The sequence below is a fragment of the Notolepis coatsorum genome (genome assembly GCF_963971535.1).
Source record: "Notolepis coatsorum genome assembly, contig: SCAFFOLD_113, whole genome shotgun sequence".
Lineage (NCBI taxonomy): Eukaryota > Metazoa > Chordata > Actinopteri > Aulopiformes > Paralepididae > Notolepis > Notolepis coatsorum.
Window position 1 is genome coordinate 439,490 of NW_028170718.1, and position 22,933 is coordinate 462,422.

Below are 22,933 nucleotides of genomic sequence, written 5' to 3' on the forward strand. Positions count from 1 at the left end.
TACATCGGACAGACACACCTACAGATTGCATGCTTGCCATTTCACAACGTGATATTGAATTTAAATAATAACAACAACAATAATAATAATAAGTCTGGGTTTAAAGTATTGGATTAATGATGACGTTGTGTACCCCCCCCCCCCCATAAAGTCGTTATGCGTTACAGTGATGCCAGTACATTATGTGCCCATGATAGAAAAGAGGGAAGGGAGTGGAATATAAAAACCCTTCATGACGGACGACGTAAACACCCTATCACAAGGACCGACACGCAAGACCCGCCCTCCCCAATCAAGAAAGTCAAACATTTTGTATAAATATGATCATTCTAAAGTGCATCTCTCAAAGACTTGTCGCATGGAAAGTGATCTGCAGATTTAAGCAAACTTGGGTGATAAAAAAGCACACAATGGTGAATAGGTCTTCTCTCTTTAGTCTTTATAGCCCATTAACTGATTATCTTTCTTTAATAACCTGTAGTCCTTTCCGCTCATCCCTCCATCTTTAAAGAAGGTGTAGTGAGGGTGGGTGGGTGGGTCTAGATCTTGGGCAGCTCGCTGACGATGGGGTGGGTCTCCTGCAGGAGTGAGGGTGGGTGGGTCTAGATCTTGGGCAGCTTGGGAGCGCTGACGATGGGGTGGGTCTCCTGCAGGAGTGAGGGTGGGTGAGTCTAGATCTTGGGCAGCTTGGGAGCGCTGACGATGGGGTGGGTCTCCTGCAGGAGTGAGGGTGGGTGGGTCTAGATCTTGGGCAGCTTGGGAGCGCTGACGATGGGGTGGGTCTCCTGCAGGAGTGAGGGTGGGTGAGTCTAGATCTTGGGCAGCTTGGGAGCGCTGACGATGGGGTGGGTCTCCTGCAGGAGTGAGGGTGGGTGGGTCTAGATCTTGGGCAGCTTGGGAGCGCTGACGATGGGGTGGGTCTCCTGCAGGAGTGAGGGTGGGTGGGTCTAGATCTTGGGCAGCTTGGGAGCGCTGACGATGGGGTGGGTCTCCTGCAGGACGTGGCGCCCGGCGGTCTTGTAGTCGTAAGTGCAGTCGTGGGTCTCGGCGTAGCGGTGGGTGGCGCAGAAGTTGTTGCCACACCTATTAAAGACATTTTAATATAAGATAAGATGTTCCTTTATTGATCAGGCGCATGGGGGAGGGGAGGTACAGGTATGGGCAGGGTAATAGTAGAAAGATGTAAATAGATAGGCAATAAAATATTACTAGTAGAGTAAACAGTATACACAAGGTGCAGTATACACAGTAAACACAAGTTATTTATACTTTATTTAAATGACATTTTTACGGTATTGAATATTTTGAAAAATGTTACGTTTGCTGATGATACTAATTCACTTTGTTCAGGGGAGGACATACAAGAATTATTTTTTGTTAAAGTGACAGCCCTAGTGCATTTCTATAGGAGCTTTTATCCAAAGCGCTTTACAACCCCCCCCCCCCCTCACATTCACACACTGATTGATGGCGGAGGCGACCACGCAAGGTGCCAATCTGCACATTAGGAGCAATTAGGAGTTAAGTGTCTTGCTCAAGGACACTTGGACACGCTGCCCCCCGGGAGGAGAGGGAATCGAACCGGGAACCTTCCGACTACCAGACGAGCGCTCTACCTCCTGAGCCACTGTCGCCCCTCTGTATCCTCATCTGGTAATCCGGAGGTTCCCGGTTCGATTCCCGCTCCCCCCGGGCAGCGTGTGGAAGTGTCCTTGAGCGAGACACTTAACCCCCTAACTGCTCCCGATGAGCAGGTCTGCTCCGCCGTCGGTGAGTGAATGTGTGAGTGAACGGGTCAAAATGTGAGGAACAAATTGTAAAGCGCTTTGACTAAAAGCCGTTATATAAATGCACCATTTACCATTTATATCACCGCTTTATTGTCGTCACTTTTGTCTGTAAGAATATATGGGTAAAAGGCTTATATGGGCCAACAACATCAAACACAGGCCTCCAGCTCCAGTGTGTTCAGTACCTGCACTGGTAGCTGGTGGCCAGGCCGGTCTTCCTCCCACACAGTAAGCAGTGCTTAACTAACCCTAACCCTAACCCTAACCCTAACCCAACAACATCAAACACAGGCCTCCAGCTCCAGTGTGTTCAGTACCTGCACTGGTAGCTGGTGGCCAGGCCGGTCTTCCTCCCACACAGTAAGCAGTGCTTGGAGCTCTTCTTCTTGGCGCCAGTAGCAGCCTTGACTGGAGGTAGGTGGGACGCCGGGGTGCCTGAAAACACAGGGAAACAAACTCTTTTACCAGGGTATGCTAATGACCTAGACTAGGGCTGGGCAATTAATCGAAATAAAATCGCGATCTCGATTCATAGACCTATGCAATCTCATTTCTAAATTATGACGATTTTTTTTTAGATACATTTTTTTTTATTTGTTTTAACTTTTTACTTAACCTTTTTAAATGATGACGATTCTGACTTTTTGTATGTTACAAGAGACCTTTAAGTTTAAGTCGAGCACTTTCATATGTTATGTTTAAGTCATTGATATGTTATGTTGTCCGTTTAAGAAAGTGCAATAAATGATTTTATTGAAAAAATAAGAATTGTGTGAGAGAATCATGATCTCAATTCTTAGAAAAAAATAAATCATGATTCACATTTGAGCAAGAATCGCCCCGAGCCCTGGTATCTACAGACATGTTTAATACCACTTAGAGAGAGAACCCTAACCCAGCCCTAGTATCTACACACATGTTTAATACCACTTAGAGAGATAACACTAACCCAGCCCTAGTATCTACATGTTTAATACCACTTAGAGAGATAACACTAACCCAGCCCTAGTATCTACATGTTTAATACCACTTAGAGAGATAACACTAACTCAGCCCTAGTATCTAGACATGTTTAATACCACTTAGAGAGAGAACACTAACCCAGCCCTAGTATCTACATGTTTAATACCACTTAGAGAGAGAACACTAACCCAGCCCTAGTATCTACATGTTTAATACCACTTAGAGAGATAACACTAACCCAGCCCTAGTATCTACATGTTTAATACCACTTAGAGAGATAACACTAACCCAGCCCTAGTATCTACATGTTTAATACCACTTAGAGAGATAACACTAACCCAGCCCTAGTATCTACAGACATGTTTAATACCACTTAGAGAGATAACACTAACCCAGCCCTAGTATCTACATGTTTAATACCACTTAGAGAGAGAACACTAACCCAGCCCTAGTATCTACAGACATGTTTAATACCACTTAGAGAGATAACACTAACCCAGCCCTAGTATCTACATGTTTAATACCACTTAGAGAGAGAACACTAACCCAGCCCTAGTATCTACATGTTTAATACCACTTAGAGAGAGAACACTAACCCAGCCCTAGTATCTACATGTTTAATACCACTTAGAGAGAGAACACTAACCCAGCCCTAGTATCTACATGTTTAATACCACTTAGAGAGATAACACTAACCCAGCCCTAGTATCTACATGTTTAATACCACTTAGAGAGATAACACTAACCCAGCCCTAGTATCTACACACATGTTTAATACCACTTAGAGAGAGAACACTAACCCAGCCCTAGTATCTAGACATGTTTAATACCACTTAGAGAGAGAACACTAACCCAGCCCTAGTATCTACAGACATGTTTAATACCACTTAGAGAGATAACACTAACCCAGCCCTAGTATCTACATGTTTAATACCACTTAGAGAGATAACACTAACCCAGCCCTAGTATCTACATGTTTAATACCACTTAGAGAGATAACACTAACCCAGCCCTAGTATCTACATGTTTAATACCACTTAGAGAGATAACACTAACCCAGCCCTAGTATCTACATGTTTAATACCACTTAGAGAGATAACACTAACCCAGCCCTAGTATCTACAGACATGTTTAATACCACTTAGAGAGATAACACTAACCCAGCCCTAGTATCTACATGTTTAATACCACTTAGAGAGATAACACTAACCCAGCCCTAGTATCTACAGACATGTTTAATACCACTTAGAGAGATAACACTAACCCAGCCCTAGTATCTACATGTTTAATACCACTTAGAGAGATAACACTAACCCAGCCCTAGTATCTACAGACATGTTTAATACCACTTAGAGAGATAACACTAACCCAGCCCTAGTATCTACATGTTTAATACCACTTAGAGAGATAACACTAACCCAGCCCTAGTATCTACATGTTTAATACCACTTAGAGAGAGAACACTAACCCAGCCCTAGTATCTACAGACATGTTTAATACCACTTAGAGAGATAACACTAACCCAGCCCTAGTATCTACAGACATGTTTAATACCACTTAGAGAGAGAACACTAACCCAGCCCTAGTATCTACAGACATGTTTAATACCACTTAGAGAGATAACACTAACCCAGCCCTAGTATCTACAGACATGTTTAATACCACTTAGAGAGAGAACACTAACCCAGCCCTAGTATCTACATGTTTAATACCACTTAGAGAGATAACACTAACCCAGCCCTAGTATCTACAGACATGTTTAATACCACTTAGAGAGAGAACACTAACCCAGCCCTAGTATCTACATGTTTAATACCACTTAGAGAGATAACACTAACCCAGCCCTAGTATCTACAGACATGTTTAATACCACTTAGAGAGAGAACCCTAACCCAGCCCTAGTATCTACAGACATGTTTAATACCACTTAGAGAGATAACACTAACCCAGCCCTAGTATCTACATGTTTAATACCACTTAGAGAGATAACCCTAACCCAGCCCTAGTATCAAGACATGTTTAATACCACTTAGAGAGATAACACTAACCCAGCCCTAGTATCTACATGTTTAATACCACTTAGAGAGAGAACACTAACCCAGCCCTAGTATCTACATGTTTAATACCACTTAGAGAGAGAACACTAACCCAGCCCTAGTATCTACAGACATGTTTAATACCACTTAGAGAGATAACCCTAACCCAGCCCTAGTATCTACATGTTTAATACCACTTAGAGAGATAACACTAACCCAGCCCTAGTATCTACAGACATGTTTAATACCACTTAGAGAGATAACACTAACCCAGCCCTAGTATCTACATGTTTAATACCACTTAGAGAGAGAACACTAACCCAGCCCTAGTATCTACATGTTTAATACCACTTAGAGAGATAACACTAACCCAGCCCTAGTATCTAGACATGTTTAATACCACTTAGAGAGATAACACTAACCCAGCCCTAGTATCTACATGTTTAATACCACTTAAAGAGATAACACTAACCCAGCCCTAGTATCTACAGACATGTTTAATACCACTTAGAGAGAGAACACTAACCCAGCCCTAGTATCTACATGTTTAATACCACTTAGAGAGAGAACACTAACCCAGCCCTAGTATCTACACACATGTTTAATACCACTTAGAGAGAGAACACTAACCCAGCCCTAGTATCTACATGTTTAATACCACTTAGAGAGATAACCCTAACCCAGCCCTAGTATCTACATGTTTAATACCACTTAGAGAGATAACACTAACCCAGCCCTAGTATCTAGACATGTTTAATACCACTTAGAGAGATAACACTAACCCAGCCCTAGTATCTACATGTTTAATACCACTTAGAGAGATAACACTAACCCAGCCCTAGTATCTACAGACATGTTTAATACCACTTAGAGAGAGAACACTAACCCAGCCCTAGTATCTACATGTTTAATACCACTTAGAGAGATAACCCTAACCCAGCCCTAGTATCTACATGTTTAATACCACTTAGAGAGATAACACTAACCCAGCCCTAGTATCTACATGTTTAATACCACTTAGAGAGAGAACACTAACCCAGCCCTAGTATCTACATGTTTAATACCACTTAGAGAGATAACACTAACCCAGCCCTAGTATCTACATGTTTAATACCACTTAGAGAGATAACACTAACCCAGCCCTAGTATCTACATGTTTAATACCACTTAGAGAGATAACACTAACCCAGCCCTAGTATCTAGACATGTTTAATACCACTTAGAGAGATAACACTAACCCAGCCCTAGTATCTACATGTTTAATACCACTTAGAGAGATAACACTAACCCAGCCCTAGTATCTACATGTTTAATACCACTTAGAGAGATAACACTAACCCAGCCCTAGTATCTACATGTTTAATACCACTTAGAGAGATAACCCTAACCCAGCCCTAGTATCTACAGACATGTTTAATACCACTTAGAGAGAGAACACTAACCCAGCCCTAGTATCTACATGTTTAATACCACTTAGAGAGATAACACTAACCCAGCCCTAGTATCTACATGTTTAATACCACTTAGAGAGATAACACTAACCCAGCCCTAGTATCTAGACATGTTTAATACCACTTAGAGAGAGAACACTAACCCAGCCCTAGTATCTACATGTTTAATACCACTTAGAGAGATAACACTAACCCAGCCCTAGTATCTACATGTTTAATACCACTTAGAGAGAGAACACTAACCCAGCCCTAGTATCTACACACATGTTTAATACCACTTAGAGAGATAACACTAACCCAGCCCTAGTATCTACAGACATGTTTAATACCACTTAGAGAGATAACACTAACCCAGCCCTAGTATCTACATGTTTAATACCACTTAGAGAGATAACACTAACCCAGCCCTAGTATCTACATGTTTAATACCACTTAGAGAGAAAACACTAACCCAGCCCTAGTATCTACAGACATGTTTAATACCACTTAGAGAGATAACACTAACCCAGCCCTAGTATCTAGACATGTTTAATACCACTTAGAGAGATAACACTAACCCAGCCCTAGTATCTACACACATGTTTAATACCACTTAGAGAGATAACACTAACCCAGCCCTAGTATCTACATGTTTAATACCACTTAGAGAGATAACACTAACCCAGCCCTAGTATCTACATGTTTAATACCACTTAGAGAGAGAACACTAACCCAGCCCTAGTATCTACAGACATGTTTAATACCACTTAGAGAGAGAACACTAACCCAGCCCTAGTATCTACATGTTTAATACCACTTAGAGAGATAACACTAACCCAGCCCTAGTATCTACATGTTTAATACCACTTAGAGAGATAACACTAACCCAGCCCTAGTATCTACAGACATGTTTAATACCACTTAGAGAGAGAACACTAACCCAGCCCTAGTATCTACATGTTTAATACCACTTAGAGAGAGAACACTAACCCAGCCCTAGTATCTACAGACATGTTTAATACCACTTAGAGAGATAACACTAACCCAGCCCTAGTATCTACATGTTTAATACCACTTAGAGAGATAACACTAACCCAGCCCTAGTATCTACATGTTTAATACCACTTAGAGAGATAACACTAACCCAGCCCTAGTATCTACATGTTTAATACCACTTAGAGAGATAACACTAACCCAGCCCTAGTATCTAGACATGTTTAATACCACTTAGAGAGATAACACTAACCCAGCCCTAGTATCTACATGTTTAATACCACTTAGAGAGATAACACTAACCAGCCCTAGTATCTACAGACATGTTTAATACCACTTAGAGAGATAACACTAACCCAGCCCTAGTATCTAGACATGTTTAATACCACTTAGAGAGATAACACTAACCCAGCCCTAGTATCTAGACATGTTTAATACCACTTAGAGAGATAACACTAACCCAGCCCTAGTATCTACATGTTTAATACCACTTAGAGAGAGAACACTAACCCAGCCCTAGTATCTAGACATGTTTAATACCACTTAGAGAGATAACACTAACCCAGCCCTAGTATCTAGACATGTTTAATACCACTTAGAGAGAGAACACTAACCCAGCCCTAGTATCTACATGTTTAATACCACTTAGAGAGATAACACTAACCCAGCCCTAGTATCTACATGTTTAATACCACTTAGAGAGATAACCCTAACCCAGCCCTAGTATCTACATGTTTAATACCACTTAGAGAGATAACACTAACCCAGCCCTAGTATCTACATGTTTAATACCACTTAGAGAGATAACACTAACCCAGCCCTAGTATCTAGACATGTTTAATACCACTTAGAGAGATAACACTAACCCAGCCCTAGTATCTAGACATGTTTAATACCACTTAGAGAGATAACACTAACCCAGCCCTAGTATCTACATGTTTAATACCACTTAGAGAGATAACACTAACCCAGCCCTAGTATCCAGACATGTTTAATACCACTTAGAGAGATAACACTAACCAGCCCTAGTATCTACATGTTTAATACCACTTAGAGAGATAACACTAACCCAGCCCTAGTATCCAGACATGTTTAATACCACTTAGAGAGATAACACTAACCCAGCCCTAGTATCTACAGACATGTTTAATACCACTTAGAGAGATAACACTAACCCAGCCCTAGTATCTACATGTTTAATACCACTTAGAGAGAGAACACTAACCCAGCCCTAGTATCTACATGTTTAATACCACTTAGAGAGATAACACTAACCCAGCCCTAGTATCTACATGTTTAATACCACTTAGAGAGATAACACTAACCCAGCCCTAGTATCTACATGTTTAATACCACTTAGAGAGAGAACACTAACCCAGCCCTAGTATCTACATGTTTAATACCACTTAGAGAGAGAACACTAACCCAGCCCTAGTATCTACATGTTTAATACCACTTAGAGAGAGAACACTAACCCAGCCCTAGTATCTACATGTTTAATACCACTTAGAGAGAGAACACTAACCCAGCCCTAGTATCTACATGTTTAATACCACTTAGAGAGAGAACACTAACCCAGCCCTAGTATCTACATGTTTAATACCACTTAGAGAGAGAACACTAACCCAGCCCTAGTATCTACATGTTTAATACCACTTAGAGAGAGATAACACTAACCCAGCCCTAGTATCTACATGTTTAATACCACTTAGAGAGAGAGAACACTAACCCAGCCCTAGTATCTACATGTTTAATACCACTTAGAGAGAGATAACACTAACCCAGCCCTAGTATCTACATGTTTAATACCACTTAGAGAGAGATAACACTAACCCAGCCCTAGTATCTACATGTTTAATACCACTTAGAGAGAGAACACTAACCCAGCCCTAGTATCTACATGTTTAATACCACTTAGAGAGATAACACTAACCCAGCCCTAGTATCTACATGTTTAATACCACTTAGAGAGATAACACTAACTCAGCCCTAGTATCTACACACATGTTTAATACCACTTAGAGCAAAGTTTTATACCAATTTCATGACCATGGTAGCAAAAATATAGTGACACTAAACTGGCGGCTGCGCCAATTTAAATTCTTGCACGTTCCACACGAGCTCTCACCAGACGCACCGAGCTCCTGGTAGGGTTAGGGTTAGGGTCTCGCCAGTGCCATGTGCAAAAAAGGTTTACGTACAGCCCTGGTGAGTGTGTGTGTGTGTGTGTGTGTGTGTGTGTGTGTGCGTGTGTAGGCCTGCCGCGATAAGCAATAAATCGATTAATTGCCGCGATAATTAAAAGTAATGCAATGATTTTGACGGGCGCGATTAATTGCTATTTGCGCCTTGTCAGTCACTGTCCGTGTGGGGGGCCGCTGGCCTTACTACAGAGCACAGCATGAATGAATGAATGAAAACTTTATTTAACAGATTGCAGAATGGGTACAATACAGTACGGCTCAATACATACAATTGTTAAGGGGATACAGACCTGAGAAAGACGTTTGTCTTGTTTCCATCAGGGTCCCCCATTTTCAATTCATATAGATGACGCTCCGTGGGGCAGTAGCAACGCCACATATAGCTTAACTACATTTCTCAATGGTGTTGCTCCTTTTAACCAAGTAGCGTTATTTATAGTGTAACGTTAGCTATTTTTAGACCCAAGTAGTTACTCGCTACTGCCCGGAGAAACTGGACTGCTAAATAAAGATGAAAGATCGAGTGTTGATTCTCATTCAAAGCTAACAACATTAGCTAACAAACGAAATACAACGTATAGCATAGCTACAACACAGAATAACGTTAATACAATTACATGCATCATTGTTTACAATGAACGGGTGGGGCTAGTCAAAGGACTGGACACGGGGACAAGTTAAACATGAATTCATTTATTATAACGTAGTAGGTAGTTTCGAGTCGTGCTGCAGTGCCTACGCGCCACAGCTATTCTATTATATACTGCTTTGACGCTTCCTCCTCATCGTTGATTGCCTGTAGTAGCTGCATCTAACGTTAGTAGCTAACGTTAAAACTAACCTAAAGTTAGTTGTTCACCAACAATCTCAATATTTGTTTTATCATTAGCTCAAAAACACAACCGGACGAGACAAGTTGGCCGCTCATAGGTGGCGGTGCCGCTAGGATAATAACAACAGTACTTCCGGTCCGGTCGGTGGGCTTCAAAATAAAAGTCTAAACACCGGAAAAGACGGAGCGGTGGGCTTCAAAATAAAAGTTTTGGGAAATAAATTTCTCAAAAAAAAATTCTCTAACCGGTCGCAATAATATCGCTTATCGCGATATTTTCGGGGGCAATTAATCGCCCAGCAAAATGTGTTATCGTGGCAGGCCTATGCGTGTGTGTGTGTGTGTGTGTGTGTTTGTGTGTGTAGGGGCTTTGGGAACATCAACTCACCCAATCTCCTAATTGAAGTAGAGGCTCCAGCAGCTGCTCTGTTGGAGGCCTGACAAGTGAACAGGGAACATGGCGTCACAAGAGGCCGTCAACACAAGGAGAGCTAGCTTCGGCTAATAGAACAGATAGCTACCGGCTAACAGGACAGGCTTCGGCTAGTGAGCTAGGCCGCGACAACCACGGCCACGAGATATAGCATAACGTCAGGACGGAGTGCTTCTCGTTGTGTCGGTGGAGCTAATCAAATGAAAACGATCACTGGGAACGCTGTCGGGGTGGAAGAGTCAGCGGCTGGACTGCTGGAGTATTGTTGACGGAAAGGTCACTCGTTTAAACACGGAAACAGAAGGGTCTGATGTTTATACTGTGGAGAACATTTGATACCCATGCAAGGTTTCTGTAAACAACATTCTTGGAAGGAAAATACATAATATAATACAAAGATAATAATAATAATAAATCATCTCAAATAAACCCTATGGAGAAGGCTTGGATGGTCTATTTAATAGATACACTGCTCACCATATAAGAGACTGCTGCTCTGTGCATGAGGTCATCCTGGAGCAGCTGTGTGTTGGTTGGGATGGAAGGGGGCATGGAGCCCCGCGCGCCCTGTCCCGAGGCACCGGCAGTGGGCAGTGCCAACCCGAGTCCCAGGCTCTGTCCGAGGCCCTCCCTGTTGCCGCCCGCTGCCCGGGAGGAGAGAGACGCCAGGCTGGCCAGCCTCTCGGAGGGCATCTCTGGCCTCTTGCCGGGCGCGTCCACCTTGATGCCGCGGAGACGAGGGGGCCGCGGGGGGGGCGGCGGCGAGGAGGCGGGGCGGGGAGGCGCGTTGCCCGGCTGGAGCAGAGAGGAGGGCCGTGCGGGAGGAGGGCCGGGCCGTAAGCGGGAGCCGGTGAACTCGAAGGGTTGAGGCGACCGTCTGGCAGGATGGCACGGCGGGCACGGCGGCATGGAGGGAGGTAAGTTAGGTACCGTATCGCCGAGCCGTGTCCTGTCGGGGCCGGTGAGCTTAGCGGTGCTCCCCAGTGCCCAGGTGCTGAGCAGGGAGGAGGGCGCAGGGACCCAGTGCTCGGCCCCCACCTCCAGGACGCCCTCTGGCTGGCCGCACACGTCCAGGCTCAGCAGATCCTGCGCGGGCTCCACCGGGCCGGTCGCTTCCTCCTCCGACAGGCAGAGTCCCAGCGCCTCCGCGGCCTGCCCCCTGGTGGACAGGGGCGGCAGCTGCGGGTACACACAGTCCCTCATCAGCCTGCCGCTGCCTACGTCCAGCCGGGAGACCTTGGGGGGAGGTCGGAGCTTCGCGAAGGGGGGGCACGACTCCCAAGGCTCCTCCTCCTGAAGCATGTAACAGGACGAGGAGGAGGAGGAGGAGGAGGAGGTGGGCGGGGCCCGCCCGGCGACGGACAGCCGAGCCGAGGAGAGGGTGGGCGGCGGGGCGGCGCCGTGGTCGCGGAGCGGAGGTGGCCGTGTGGTCGAGTGCCGGTCGATCTGCGGCAGGACGCGCAAGGAGCGGCGATGGTGCCGCGCCCCGGGGGGGGGGCAGGGGTGGGGGCTGGCGGGGGGCCCGAGAGAGCAGGGGTGGGGGCTGGCGGGGGGCCCGAGAGAGCAGGGGTGGGGGCTGGCGGGGGCCCCGAGAGAGCAGGGGTGGGGGCGGGCGGGGGGCCGTGGTTTCAAGTTGGCAGACTTGTTGGGCTGGAGGAGACACAGACGGGTCAGGGTTAGATACAGGAGATATCTGGAGGAGACACAGACGGGTCAGGGTTAGATACAGGAGATATCTGGAGGAGACACAGACGGGTCAGGGTTAGATACAGGAGATATCTGGAGGAGACACAGACGGGTCAGGGTTAGATACAGGAGATATCTGGAGGAGACACAGACGGGTCAGGGTTAGATACAGGAGATATCTGGAGGAGACACAGACGGGTCAGGGTTAGATACAGGAGATATCTGGAGGAGACACAGACGGGTCAGGGTTAGATACAGGAGATATCTGGAGGAGACACAGACGGGTCAGGGTTAGATACAGGAGATATCTGGAGGAGACACAGACGGGCCAGGGTTAGATACAGGAGATATCTGGAGGAGACACAGACGGGTCAGGGTTAGATACAGGAGATATCTGGAGGAGACACAGACGGGTCAGGGTTAGATACAGGAGATATCTGGAGGAGACACAGACGGGTCAGGGTTAGATACAGGAGATATCTGGAGGAGACACAGACGGGTCAGGGTTAGATACAGGAGATATCTGGAGGAGACACAGACGGGTCAGGGTTAGATACAGGAGATATCTGGAGGAGACACAGACGGGTCAGGGTTAGATACAGGAGATATCTGGAGGAGACACAGACGGGTCAGGGTTAGATACAGGAGATATCTGGAGGAGACACAGACGGGTCAGGGTTAGATACAGGAGATATCTGGAGGAGACACAGACGGGTCAGGGTTAGATACAGGAGATATCTGGAGGAGACACAGACGGGTCAGGGTTAGATACAGGAGATATCTGGAGGAGACACAGACGGGTCAGGGTTAGATACAGGAGATATCTGGAGGAGACACAGACGGGTCAGGGTTAGATACAGGAGATATCTGGAGGAGACACAGACGGGTCAGGGTTAGATACAGGAGATATCTGGAGGAGACACAGACGGGTCAGGGTTAGATACAGGAGATATCTGGAGGAGACACAGACGGGTCAGGGTTAGATACAGGAGATATCTGGAGGAGACACAGACTTTTGCCAAATTTTGCGTATACTTTTTGTGTATACCGTTTACTTTTACTCTTACTCATAGTATATTATTCAGATTCAAATTCTTTATTGCCTATATTTATTGTAACGTATATTATAACCGATAGGGCACACAGGTCACTCAACTGCACCTCTGTTTACCTTTCCCATATCTTTATATTCAGAGTAAGGCTGTCAAAGTTAACGCCCGATTCTATTAACGCCACTATTTTTTTTAACTCACGATTAACTTAAAAAAGAAAAAAGAAAAAATTGTTGTTTTAATTTTTTTTACTAGACTTCACTCAGGTGTATTATTGATGCTCTCATTGATACTATGTTTGTTTCTGAAGTGTGTGTGTGTGAGTGCGAGATATATAGAGAGAGAGGGGTGCGGCTGGGTGGCGCAGCGGACAAGGCGCTCGTCACCAACGCAAGAGACACTAGTATCGAATCCAGCTGTCAGCGTTGCTTCCGGCTTGGCTGGCCGTCATACTGGCTCGATTGGTAGAGTCAGCGGGAGGGAAGCCGGTGGGTGGGTCTGGGTCGTTGTGGACAGCGACTCCTACAGTTCGGTCGGGGCGCCTGCACAGCGAGGGAAGGATCTAAGAGAGGTAGTGTGACCTTCCACACGTTACACTCTCTCAGTGAGAGTCCGCGCTGCCAGGTGAAAAGAAGCGGTGGGCTGGCTACACGTGTCGGAGGAAGCATGTGATAGTCTCCGCCCTCCCGGACCGACGGTAGTGGGTAGAGTGCGCAACGACCAGGAAGGGGATTGGGAATTGGCATAACGACTAACATTGGGAGGGGAGAAAAACGGAAAAAAGGAAGAAAAAAAAAAATATATATATATATATATAGAGAGAGAGGGGGGTGAGAGAGATGAGGAAGGGGCAAGAGAGAAAGAGCTGGGAGAGTGTGTGAGAGAGAGAGGGGGGGGGTGTGAGTCCTCAGCCCTTGTGTGGGTGAATGTAACAAGTTCCTAACATTTTCTTTCCCCTATTATTTCATGCACACTTTATTCATTGTTTTAAATTATTATTTTCTTTTAAGTTATTTTGTGCATCACTCTGTTTTGAATTTGATGCAAATTTGCAATGCATGAGGGTCATCCTTTTGTGTTAAATGGCTGCATAAAGCAAGCATTTGTTGACTCGCATGTTGATAAGAGTATTAAAACTTGGAACTTGAAAAATATCCTTTTAAGGTAAAAAAAAATTAAATAAAAATGCGATTAATTTGCGATGAATCGCGAGTTAACTATGGACAATCATGCAATTAATCACGATTAAATATTTGAATCGATTGACAGCACTAATTCAGAGTTAATTATATTGTTTACACGGTTTATTTTTCTCATATTTTACCATTCAGATCTAATTTTATCACCAATATTTATGTCTGCCCATACCTCCCCTCCCCCCATGCTGCTATTGTTTCCCCAAGGGGATCAATAAAGGAATATCTTATCTACTGCTCCCCCACTTTTCACAAAACATACGCGGGTAATATTAGATACCTCAAATCCATCAGGTCCTTCACCCTAGTGATGTGACGTTTGAAGCGAGGCTCCGGAGCTTGTGTCGAGCAATCCAGCTTTTTTTAAGTGGAGCCTGTATCGAGGCGCGTATCAGGTGACGTACTGATGACGTCCGAAGCCTCGGTCCGGGGGGTACCGCCCCCGAAGCCCCACTCCGGGGGGTACCGCCCCAGAAGCCCCACTCCGGGGGGTACCGCCCCCGAAGCCCCACTCCGGGGGGTACCGCCCCCGAAGCCCCACTCCGGGGGGTACCGCCCCAGAAGCCCCACTCCGGGGGGTACCGCCCCCGAAGCCCCACTCCGGGGGGTACCGCCCCCGAAGCCCCACTCCGGGGGGTACCGCCCCCGAAGCCCCACTCCGGGGGGTACCGCCCCCGAAGCCCCACTCCGGGGGGTACCGCCCCCGAAGCCCCACTCCGCGTCACTGATTCAGGAAATGGCTTCGGGGTTGGTGCGCAACGCGTCTCCAACACGGGATCATCCCTATGTTCCCCGGAACATCCCCGCAACACAAGTGTCGACATAGGAATTCATTACGAGTTTCTTTGCGTTGGAGAATCCCGTGGAGTACTGGGAAAGACAAATAAATGTGTATCCTAATAATCCCAACATATATATAACAGATGGTAGCGCGAGGCACTGTCAGTCACGATGGACTTCAAGCGTTGTGAAGTGACTGGCGAGTAGCGGTACTGCGAGTTAAACTCACTCCACTTAAAAAGACACTTTACACGTCATGAAGAGTGAATTCACCTTGGTGTAGCGGTCTGTGCTGTCACCTGTCGCCCGTGTCACGGCAGACCCGGGTTCTAAACTCCCTCGGGGCATCGAAGAAAGTTAAACACAACGCAAAAAAGGTGACCATATGATATCATCTCCGTTACATATAAACTTGCTGTAATGTCTAACTTGCTGTGCCTAATCTGATCACATCTGTATGATCCAAATGCAGGATGGCATGTCGATTTTGAGTTGCTTTTTCTGAATAAAAATTAATGAAGCAAGCACTTGTCCCTGCCATCATTCTGTTAGAAAAACACACTATATTAAATTATAGAATGTTGTAGTAACACAAGCACTTTCTCCTCTGTCCCTGCCATCATTCTGTTAGATAAACAGACACATTATTATTTGTTTATTGGCATCATCATCACTCTGCCTGTTCTACATTTATTGTCCACTTGATGGCACAGTAGAGCAAATGCACCATCATGAAGCTTCGACACATGTGTGGTACAATTGGATGGAAAGCCTCAATGCTTCATGAAGCTTCATCTCGCCATCACTACTTCACCCCCCCCCCCCCCCCCCCCCCCAGCTATATTAACCCCATCCAACCCTCCCCCCTTCCTCCTCCTCCCACCCCTACCTTCTTGTTGAGGTTCACGTCCTCCATCTTGGCTCGGAGCAGCTGCATCTTGCTCATGGTGACACAGTTCTCCAGGGTCTGCTGCTCCTCCCCCCCCTCCTCCGGGAACACGTGACAGACGGAGCCGTGCATGCTGGGAGACACAGACACAGTCCTTTAACACGCTACAGACACAGACCTTTAACACGCTGGGAGACACAGACACAGTCCTTTAACACGCTACAGACACAGACCTTTAACACGCTGGGAGACACACACAGTCCTTTAACTCATTGACCGCCACGCATTAGCCTCAACCTGTAGCAGCTACCGCCAGCGCTGTACACGGTGGGAGTCGCTCACCTTGTTTGCAGGGCTATAACTATTTAAATATTATAGCTATATATGCAATACTATTGACATAACGAGTATCTATCGTTCAAGATGTGAAAAAGGAATATTTTTTCCATCCATATATTCTCGTTTTATACCGTGGTGAATATAAGTATGGTTTTAGAGTGGTTTAGGGTAATTCCTGGGAGGCTAGTAATAGCCTGCGACGCATATTATACTTAATCCATTGGCATTTCGTCTCTATGGTAACTACGTCTACGAACATTGTACATATGTCTAAACTGAACACTGTGACCTCTTTTTTTCTTCTAATTTTTACTATGTTTTTATTTCATACTATCTTGTCATGCACAGTCTCTGGAGCGCAACAGTAAGAAGCATTTTGTACAAAAGTATTCTGTACTTCTGTATGACAACTATTAAAGAAACTTGAGAAACTTGAAACTATACACGCTATAATTAAAAATGAAAGGGGGGGGGGGTCGTTGCTGATTAATTTATTGTCAATGACGGCATTCGTTAGTACAACAGCATATGCTGATCAGGGCGATGGCTATGAAAACAATGGACAACCAAGATGAAATTGATGTTAGATTGCTCTTACCTGTGGCCGATGAGACTCTCATATGGAATATTCCAATTATTTGATTGCCATCTGCTAGACCGTATGTCCATTTGGCCCACGCCATAACCCCCAACAGCATAATGAATCTGGCGTCCCAAAGGCGATTCAATGCGATCAGGTGAATATCTTGATCCACGTTACAAGAAAACTCCGCCCGGATGATTTTCAATGACGCACAGCCCCACACACAGAGTCAGACAGGAAGTGCGACATCGGCCGCATACCAGCAGGCGGCGTTATCGGACCGCTGCAATCTCAGACGCATTGCCACACAGTACCACAGCACGCCTGGATGAATTATGAATGGAAATAGCGAATAAAAGAAATAACGAGTATACTCATTGTTGGCGTCCAACGATTGGCGGGCTATAACGAGTATACTCGTTGTTGGCAGCCATTGAGTTAACACGCTGAGTTAACATGCTAACACAGACACAGACCTTTAACACGCTACAGACACAGACCTTTAACACGCTACAGACACAGACCTTTAACACGCTACAGACACAGACCTTTAACACGCTGGAACACGCTGTATTTTCACTGTATTTTTATTGGATTCTATTATGTTGTACCACTGTATTGCACATCGTCACGGGCAAGACCACCCGCATTTCATTGTATACGTGTATGCCGTGACAATTAAAACTCTTGACTTGACTTGAGACACAGACCTTTAACCCTTTCACTGCCACACGACAGCTGGTTAACCCTTTCACTGTGACAATACAGAAGGTTAGCCCTTTACTATCACACAACCGACGGCGATGCTCCATCATTAGCTCCGCGGTGTGAATGTATTCCCAGTGTGTCTGTTACTAGGCTTGTTTAAATTGTGATGAAACAAAGGAGAATATGAATTATGATTTTTCTTTGTATCTTTGACAGTGAATAACACCGTGCTAATAATGACCAGACAGGAAAAATGGATGTGGTTAGTATAGCTGGGGGGGGGGGGGGGGTTGAAGGACCCGATGGACCTGAGGTATCTATTATTACCTGCGTATGTTTTGTGAACAGTGGGGGAGCAGTAGATCTGTAGGGTTAGGGTTAAAGTGGGGGAGCAGTAGATCTGTAGGGTTAGGGTTAAAGTGGGGGAGCAGTAGATCTGTAGGGTTAGGGTTAAAGTGGGGGAGCAGTAGATCTGTAGGGTTAGGGTTAAAGTGGGGGAGCAGTAGATCTGTAGGGTTAGGGTTAAAGTGGGGGAGCAGTAGATCTGTAGGGTTAGGGTTAAAGTGGGGGAGCAGTAGATCTGTAGGGTTAGGGTTAAAGTGGGGGAGCAGTAGATCTGTAGGGTTAGGGTTAAAGTGGGGGAGCAGTAGATCTGTAGGGTTAGGGTTAAAGTGGGGGAGCAGTAGATCTGTAGGGTTAGGGTTAAAGTGGGGGAGCAGTAGATCTGTAGGGTTAGGGTTAAAGTGGGGGAGCAGTAGATCTGTAGGGTTAGGGTTAAAGTGGGGGAGCAGTAGATCTGTAGGGTTAGGGTTAAAGTGGGGGAGCAGTAGATCTGTAGGGTTAGGGTTAAAGTGGGGGAGCAGTAGATCTGTAGGGTTAGGGTTAAAGTGGGGGAGCAGTAGATCTGTAGGGTTAGGGTTAAAGTGGGGGAGCAGTAGATCTGTAGGGTTAGGGTTAAAGTGGGGGAGCAGTAGATCTGTAGGGTTAGGGTTAAAGTGGGGGAGCAGTAGATCTGTAGGGTTAGGGTTAAAGTGGGGGAGCAGTAGATCTGTACCGTTGGAAGTTAAGTAAACTACCGTCGACTCCACTGCGTCTCTGGTCTCTGTTTCCTAACTCCACGTTATCTTACATTTTTAATATAAATGTTTGATTTCCTTTATGTGTTTTCTTATCATCTTAATTGTATTTTTTTCCTATTCAGTCTATCCAGTGTCCTTTCTGACCCTCACCCACCTCAGGGCTCCAGAGAGCGGGCTCAGAGTGCCACCCTCACCCACCTCAGGGCTCCAGAGAGCGGGCGCAGAGTGCCGTCTCCTCGCTCCACCACCCGGAAGACGTTGAGCTGGTCGCCCTCCCGGTAGACCAGGAAGGTCACCTGCTTGGTGGGAAGGTCCCTCTGCCAGCGCTCCATCACGTCCGCCACCTCCTTCAGGGGGTCCTCCACGGCCACTGGCAGAGAGAAGATAATAATAACACATATTAATAATACATAATAACCCTAACCCTCCTCCACGGCCACTGGCAGAGAGAAGATAATAATAACACATATTAATAATACATAATAACCCTAACCCTCCTCCATGGCCACTGGCAGAGAGAAGATAATAATAACACATATTAATAATACATAATAACCCTAACCCTCCTCCACTGGCAGAGAGAAGATAATAATAACACATATTAATAATACATAATAACCCTAACCCTCCTCCACTGGCAGAGAGAAGATAATAATAACACATATTAATAATACATAATAACCCTAACCCTCCTCCATGGCCACTGGCAGAGAGAAGATAATAATAACACATATTAATAATACATAATAACCCTAACCCTCCTCCACTGGCAGAGAGAAGATAATAATAACACATATTAATAATACATAATAACCCTAACCCACCTCCACGGCCACTGGCAGAGAGAAGATAATAATAACACATATTAATAATACATAATAACCCTAACCCTCCTCCACGGCCACTGGCAGAGAGAAGATAATAATAACACATATTAATAATACATAATAACCCTAACCCACCTCCACTGGCAGAGAGAAGATAATAATAACACATATTAATAATACATAATAACCCTAACCCACCTCCACTGGCAGAGAGAAGATAATAATAACACATATTAATAATACATAATAACCCTAACCCTCCTCCACTGGCAGAGAGAAGAGAATAATAACACATATTAATAATACATAATAACCCTAACCCACCTCCACTGGCAGAGAGAAGAGAATAATAACACATATTAATAATACATAATAACCCTAACCCTCCTCCACTGGCAGAGAGAAGATAATAATAACACACATTAATAATACATAATAACCCTAACCCTCCTCCACTGGCAGAGAGAAGATAATAATAACACATATTAATAATACATAATAACCCTAACCCTCCTCCACTGGCAGAGAGAAGATAATAATAACACATATTAATAATACATAATAACCCTAACCCTCCTCCACTGGCAGAGAGAAGATAATAATAACACATATTAATAATACATAATAACCCTAACCCTCCTCCACTGGCAGAGAGAAGATAATAATAACACATATTAATAATACATAATAACCCTAACCCACCTCCACTGGCAGAGAGAAGATAATAACATGTTCATTTATTGCTCTCCTTGTGGAAATGTGGGCGTCATAGCAGTATGGGGGAGGGGGAGGGGAGGTATGGGCAGGGTAATAGTAGAAAGACATAAATATAGACAATACAATTAGATCTGAATATAAATATGAGAAAGTGTAAACAAAGGTAGAGGTGAGGGTCTGTATTCCCCATCGGTTATATTATATACGTTACAATAAATATAGGCAATTAATGTATACTATGAGTAAGAGTAAAAAGTATACACAAGGTGCGAAGAGTGAGTGAGAGAGAGAGAGAGAGAGAGAGAGAGAGAGAGAGAGAAAGAGAGGTTGAGTGAGAGAGAGAAAGAGAGGTTGAGTGAGAGAGAAAGAGGTTGAGTGAGAGAGAGAGAGAGGAGAGAGAAAGAGAGAGAAAGAGAGGTTGAGAGAGAGAGAGGTTGAGTGAGAGAGAGAGAGAGAGAGAGAGAGGAGAGAGAAAGAGAGGTTGAGTGAGAGAGAGAACGAGAGGTTGAGTGAGAGAGAGAAAGAGAGGTTGAGTGAGAGAGAGGTTGAGTGAGAGAGAAAGAGAGAAGTTGATTGAGAGAAAGAGAAAGAGAGAGAGAGAGAGAGAGAGAGAGAGAGAGAGAGAGGGAGAAAGAGAGAGGTTGAGTGAGAGAGAGAATTTAGTTTAGTTTATTCGGATCCCCATTAGCCATTGCCACAGGCATAGGCTACTATTACTGGGGTCCACACAAATCAATACAATACAATAAAATCAATACAATAGAATAAAACAATACACCTCAAAAACACCTACAAATATTATATAATAAAATATCTAAGTTCACCAATCACACATACCCATCTACTCAATCATGTTTCAAGGCATACAGTATATGTTCAACAATACATCTCAATACAACATACAAATATATAAAGAAATCTAAGTTCACCAATCACACATACCCATCTTCTCAATCACCCACTATGTTTACTTAACTGACAGTACCACTCTTTCTTATATGATTTATTTATTTATTTTGTTAATCCTCTCTTTCTCAGATTTTTCTGTTTTTCTCCCCGTCCCAATTTTTTGTCGTTGTGCCAATTCCCCCCCTCCCCTACCTGGTTGTTGTGCACATGTTCCCCCTACTGGTCGGTACAGGGGAACCCTGAAGTCATCCGCATGCTTCCTCCGACACATGCAGAGACAGCCAGCGGCTCTCTTCTCACCTGGCAGCGAGGACTCTCATTGGTGAAGTGTAATGCGTGGGAGGTCATGCTGCCTTCACCACTTCCTGCCTTTCGCTGAGCAGGCGCCCAGATCTGACCTGTAGGCGGCGCTGTCCACAACGCCAGATTACCACCCACGGCTTCCCTCCCCCTAACCCAGCCAAACGAGTTAGTTAGTCTAGTAGATAGAGGGGGGTATCATGCACCCCCCGGAAATATACTTCTAACCAGACTTTCTAGAATGGAAAAAAGGTGAAAAAAATTATAGGCTATGTTAACAAGTTGTCAGAGTGTCCCATGTATCATTTATATGCAAAATTAAGGACGCGATTATCAAAAAATCGCTAAAAAATCCGTTTCATATATCTCAGCCAATATTGCAGATAACTGAACAAATGAGGTGTCTAGACCCATGTTTTGAGGGTCAAATATCACAATAACACTATCCCTAGAGTGATCACATGTTTCTATGTAATTTTGCCAATGCAAATCTGTGCCGTCAATACAAATTAATCACATTTCTACCCATTAGTTGAGTAGGAAAGCGGATACTATCACGCACCCCCTGGAAATATATTGTTAACCAGTGTTTCTAAATGTGTAGAAAATGATAGGCTATGTTAAAAATCTGTCAGAGTGTCCATGTATCATTTATATGCAAATGAATGACGCCATCATCAAAAAATTCATGTCGCTATTTCAGCCAATATTGCAAATAACTGAACAAGTAGGTTGTCTAGACCCATATTTTATTTTGAGGGTCAAAAATCATAATAAAACTATTCCCAGAATGATCACCCGTTTGTGGCGAGCTAGTATGCAAATTAGTGTAACCTTTACAAAGAATAAAGCATTTTTACCAATAAAGACACATCATATTGTAGATGACTGAAAAAAAAAGATGTGGACTCATGTTTTGAGGGTTAAAGATGGTAATACAATTTCTGAAGTGGTCACATTATATCTCTGGCATGCTTATATACAAGAGTGCTGCTTTCACTGCCATTTCTTACGTAGGTCTACATGTATGTAATACGGTAAATACGTCCTCTGTTCTGGATATCTTCTTTGTTGACACAACATTCAAGTCTTTTTTTCTATTTGTATTTTGTGCCCTAAACTACTAATCATCATCATCATCACTAAAACAATTGTCAAAGTCTATCTCTTGGATCTCCATCTCTTCC

General features: G+C 44.5%; 1 protein-coding gene across 2 annotated transcripts in view; it reads right to left on the bottom strand.

Annotated features, from left to right (window-relative positions):
- Positions 1-804: 804 nt before the first annotated feature.
- The window catches only part of zfand4 (zinc finger, AN1-type domain 4), a 33,293-nt gene continuing 11,164 nt past the window's right edge, over positions 805-22,933 (bottom strand). For both annotated transcript variants that reach the window (XM_084339338.1, XM_084339339.1), the window contains exons 5-10: positions 19,192-19,363; positions 16,285-16,417; positions 11,159-12,331; positions 10,637-10,685; positions 2,108-2,225; positions 805-1,083 (exon numbers count right to left, since the gene is read on the bottom strand). In XM_084339338.1, the coding sequence (XP_084195464.1) occupies positions 948-1,083; positions 2,108-2,225; positions 10,637-10,685; positions 11,159-12,331; positions 16,285-16,417; positions 19,192-19,363 (1,781 nt within the window). In that variant the 3' untranslated portion in view covers positions 805-947. The remainder of the gene's footprint in view (positions 1,084-2,107; positions 2,226-10,636; positions 10,686-11,158; positions 12,332-16,284; positions 16,418-19,191; positions 19,364-22,933) is intronic.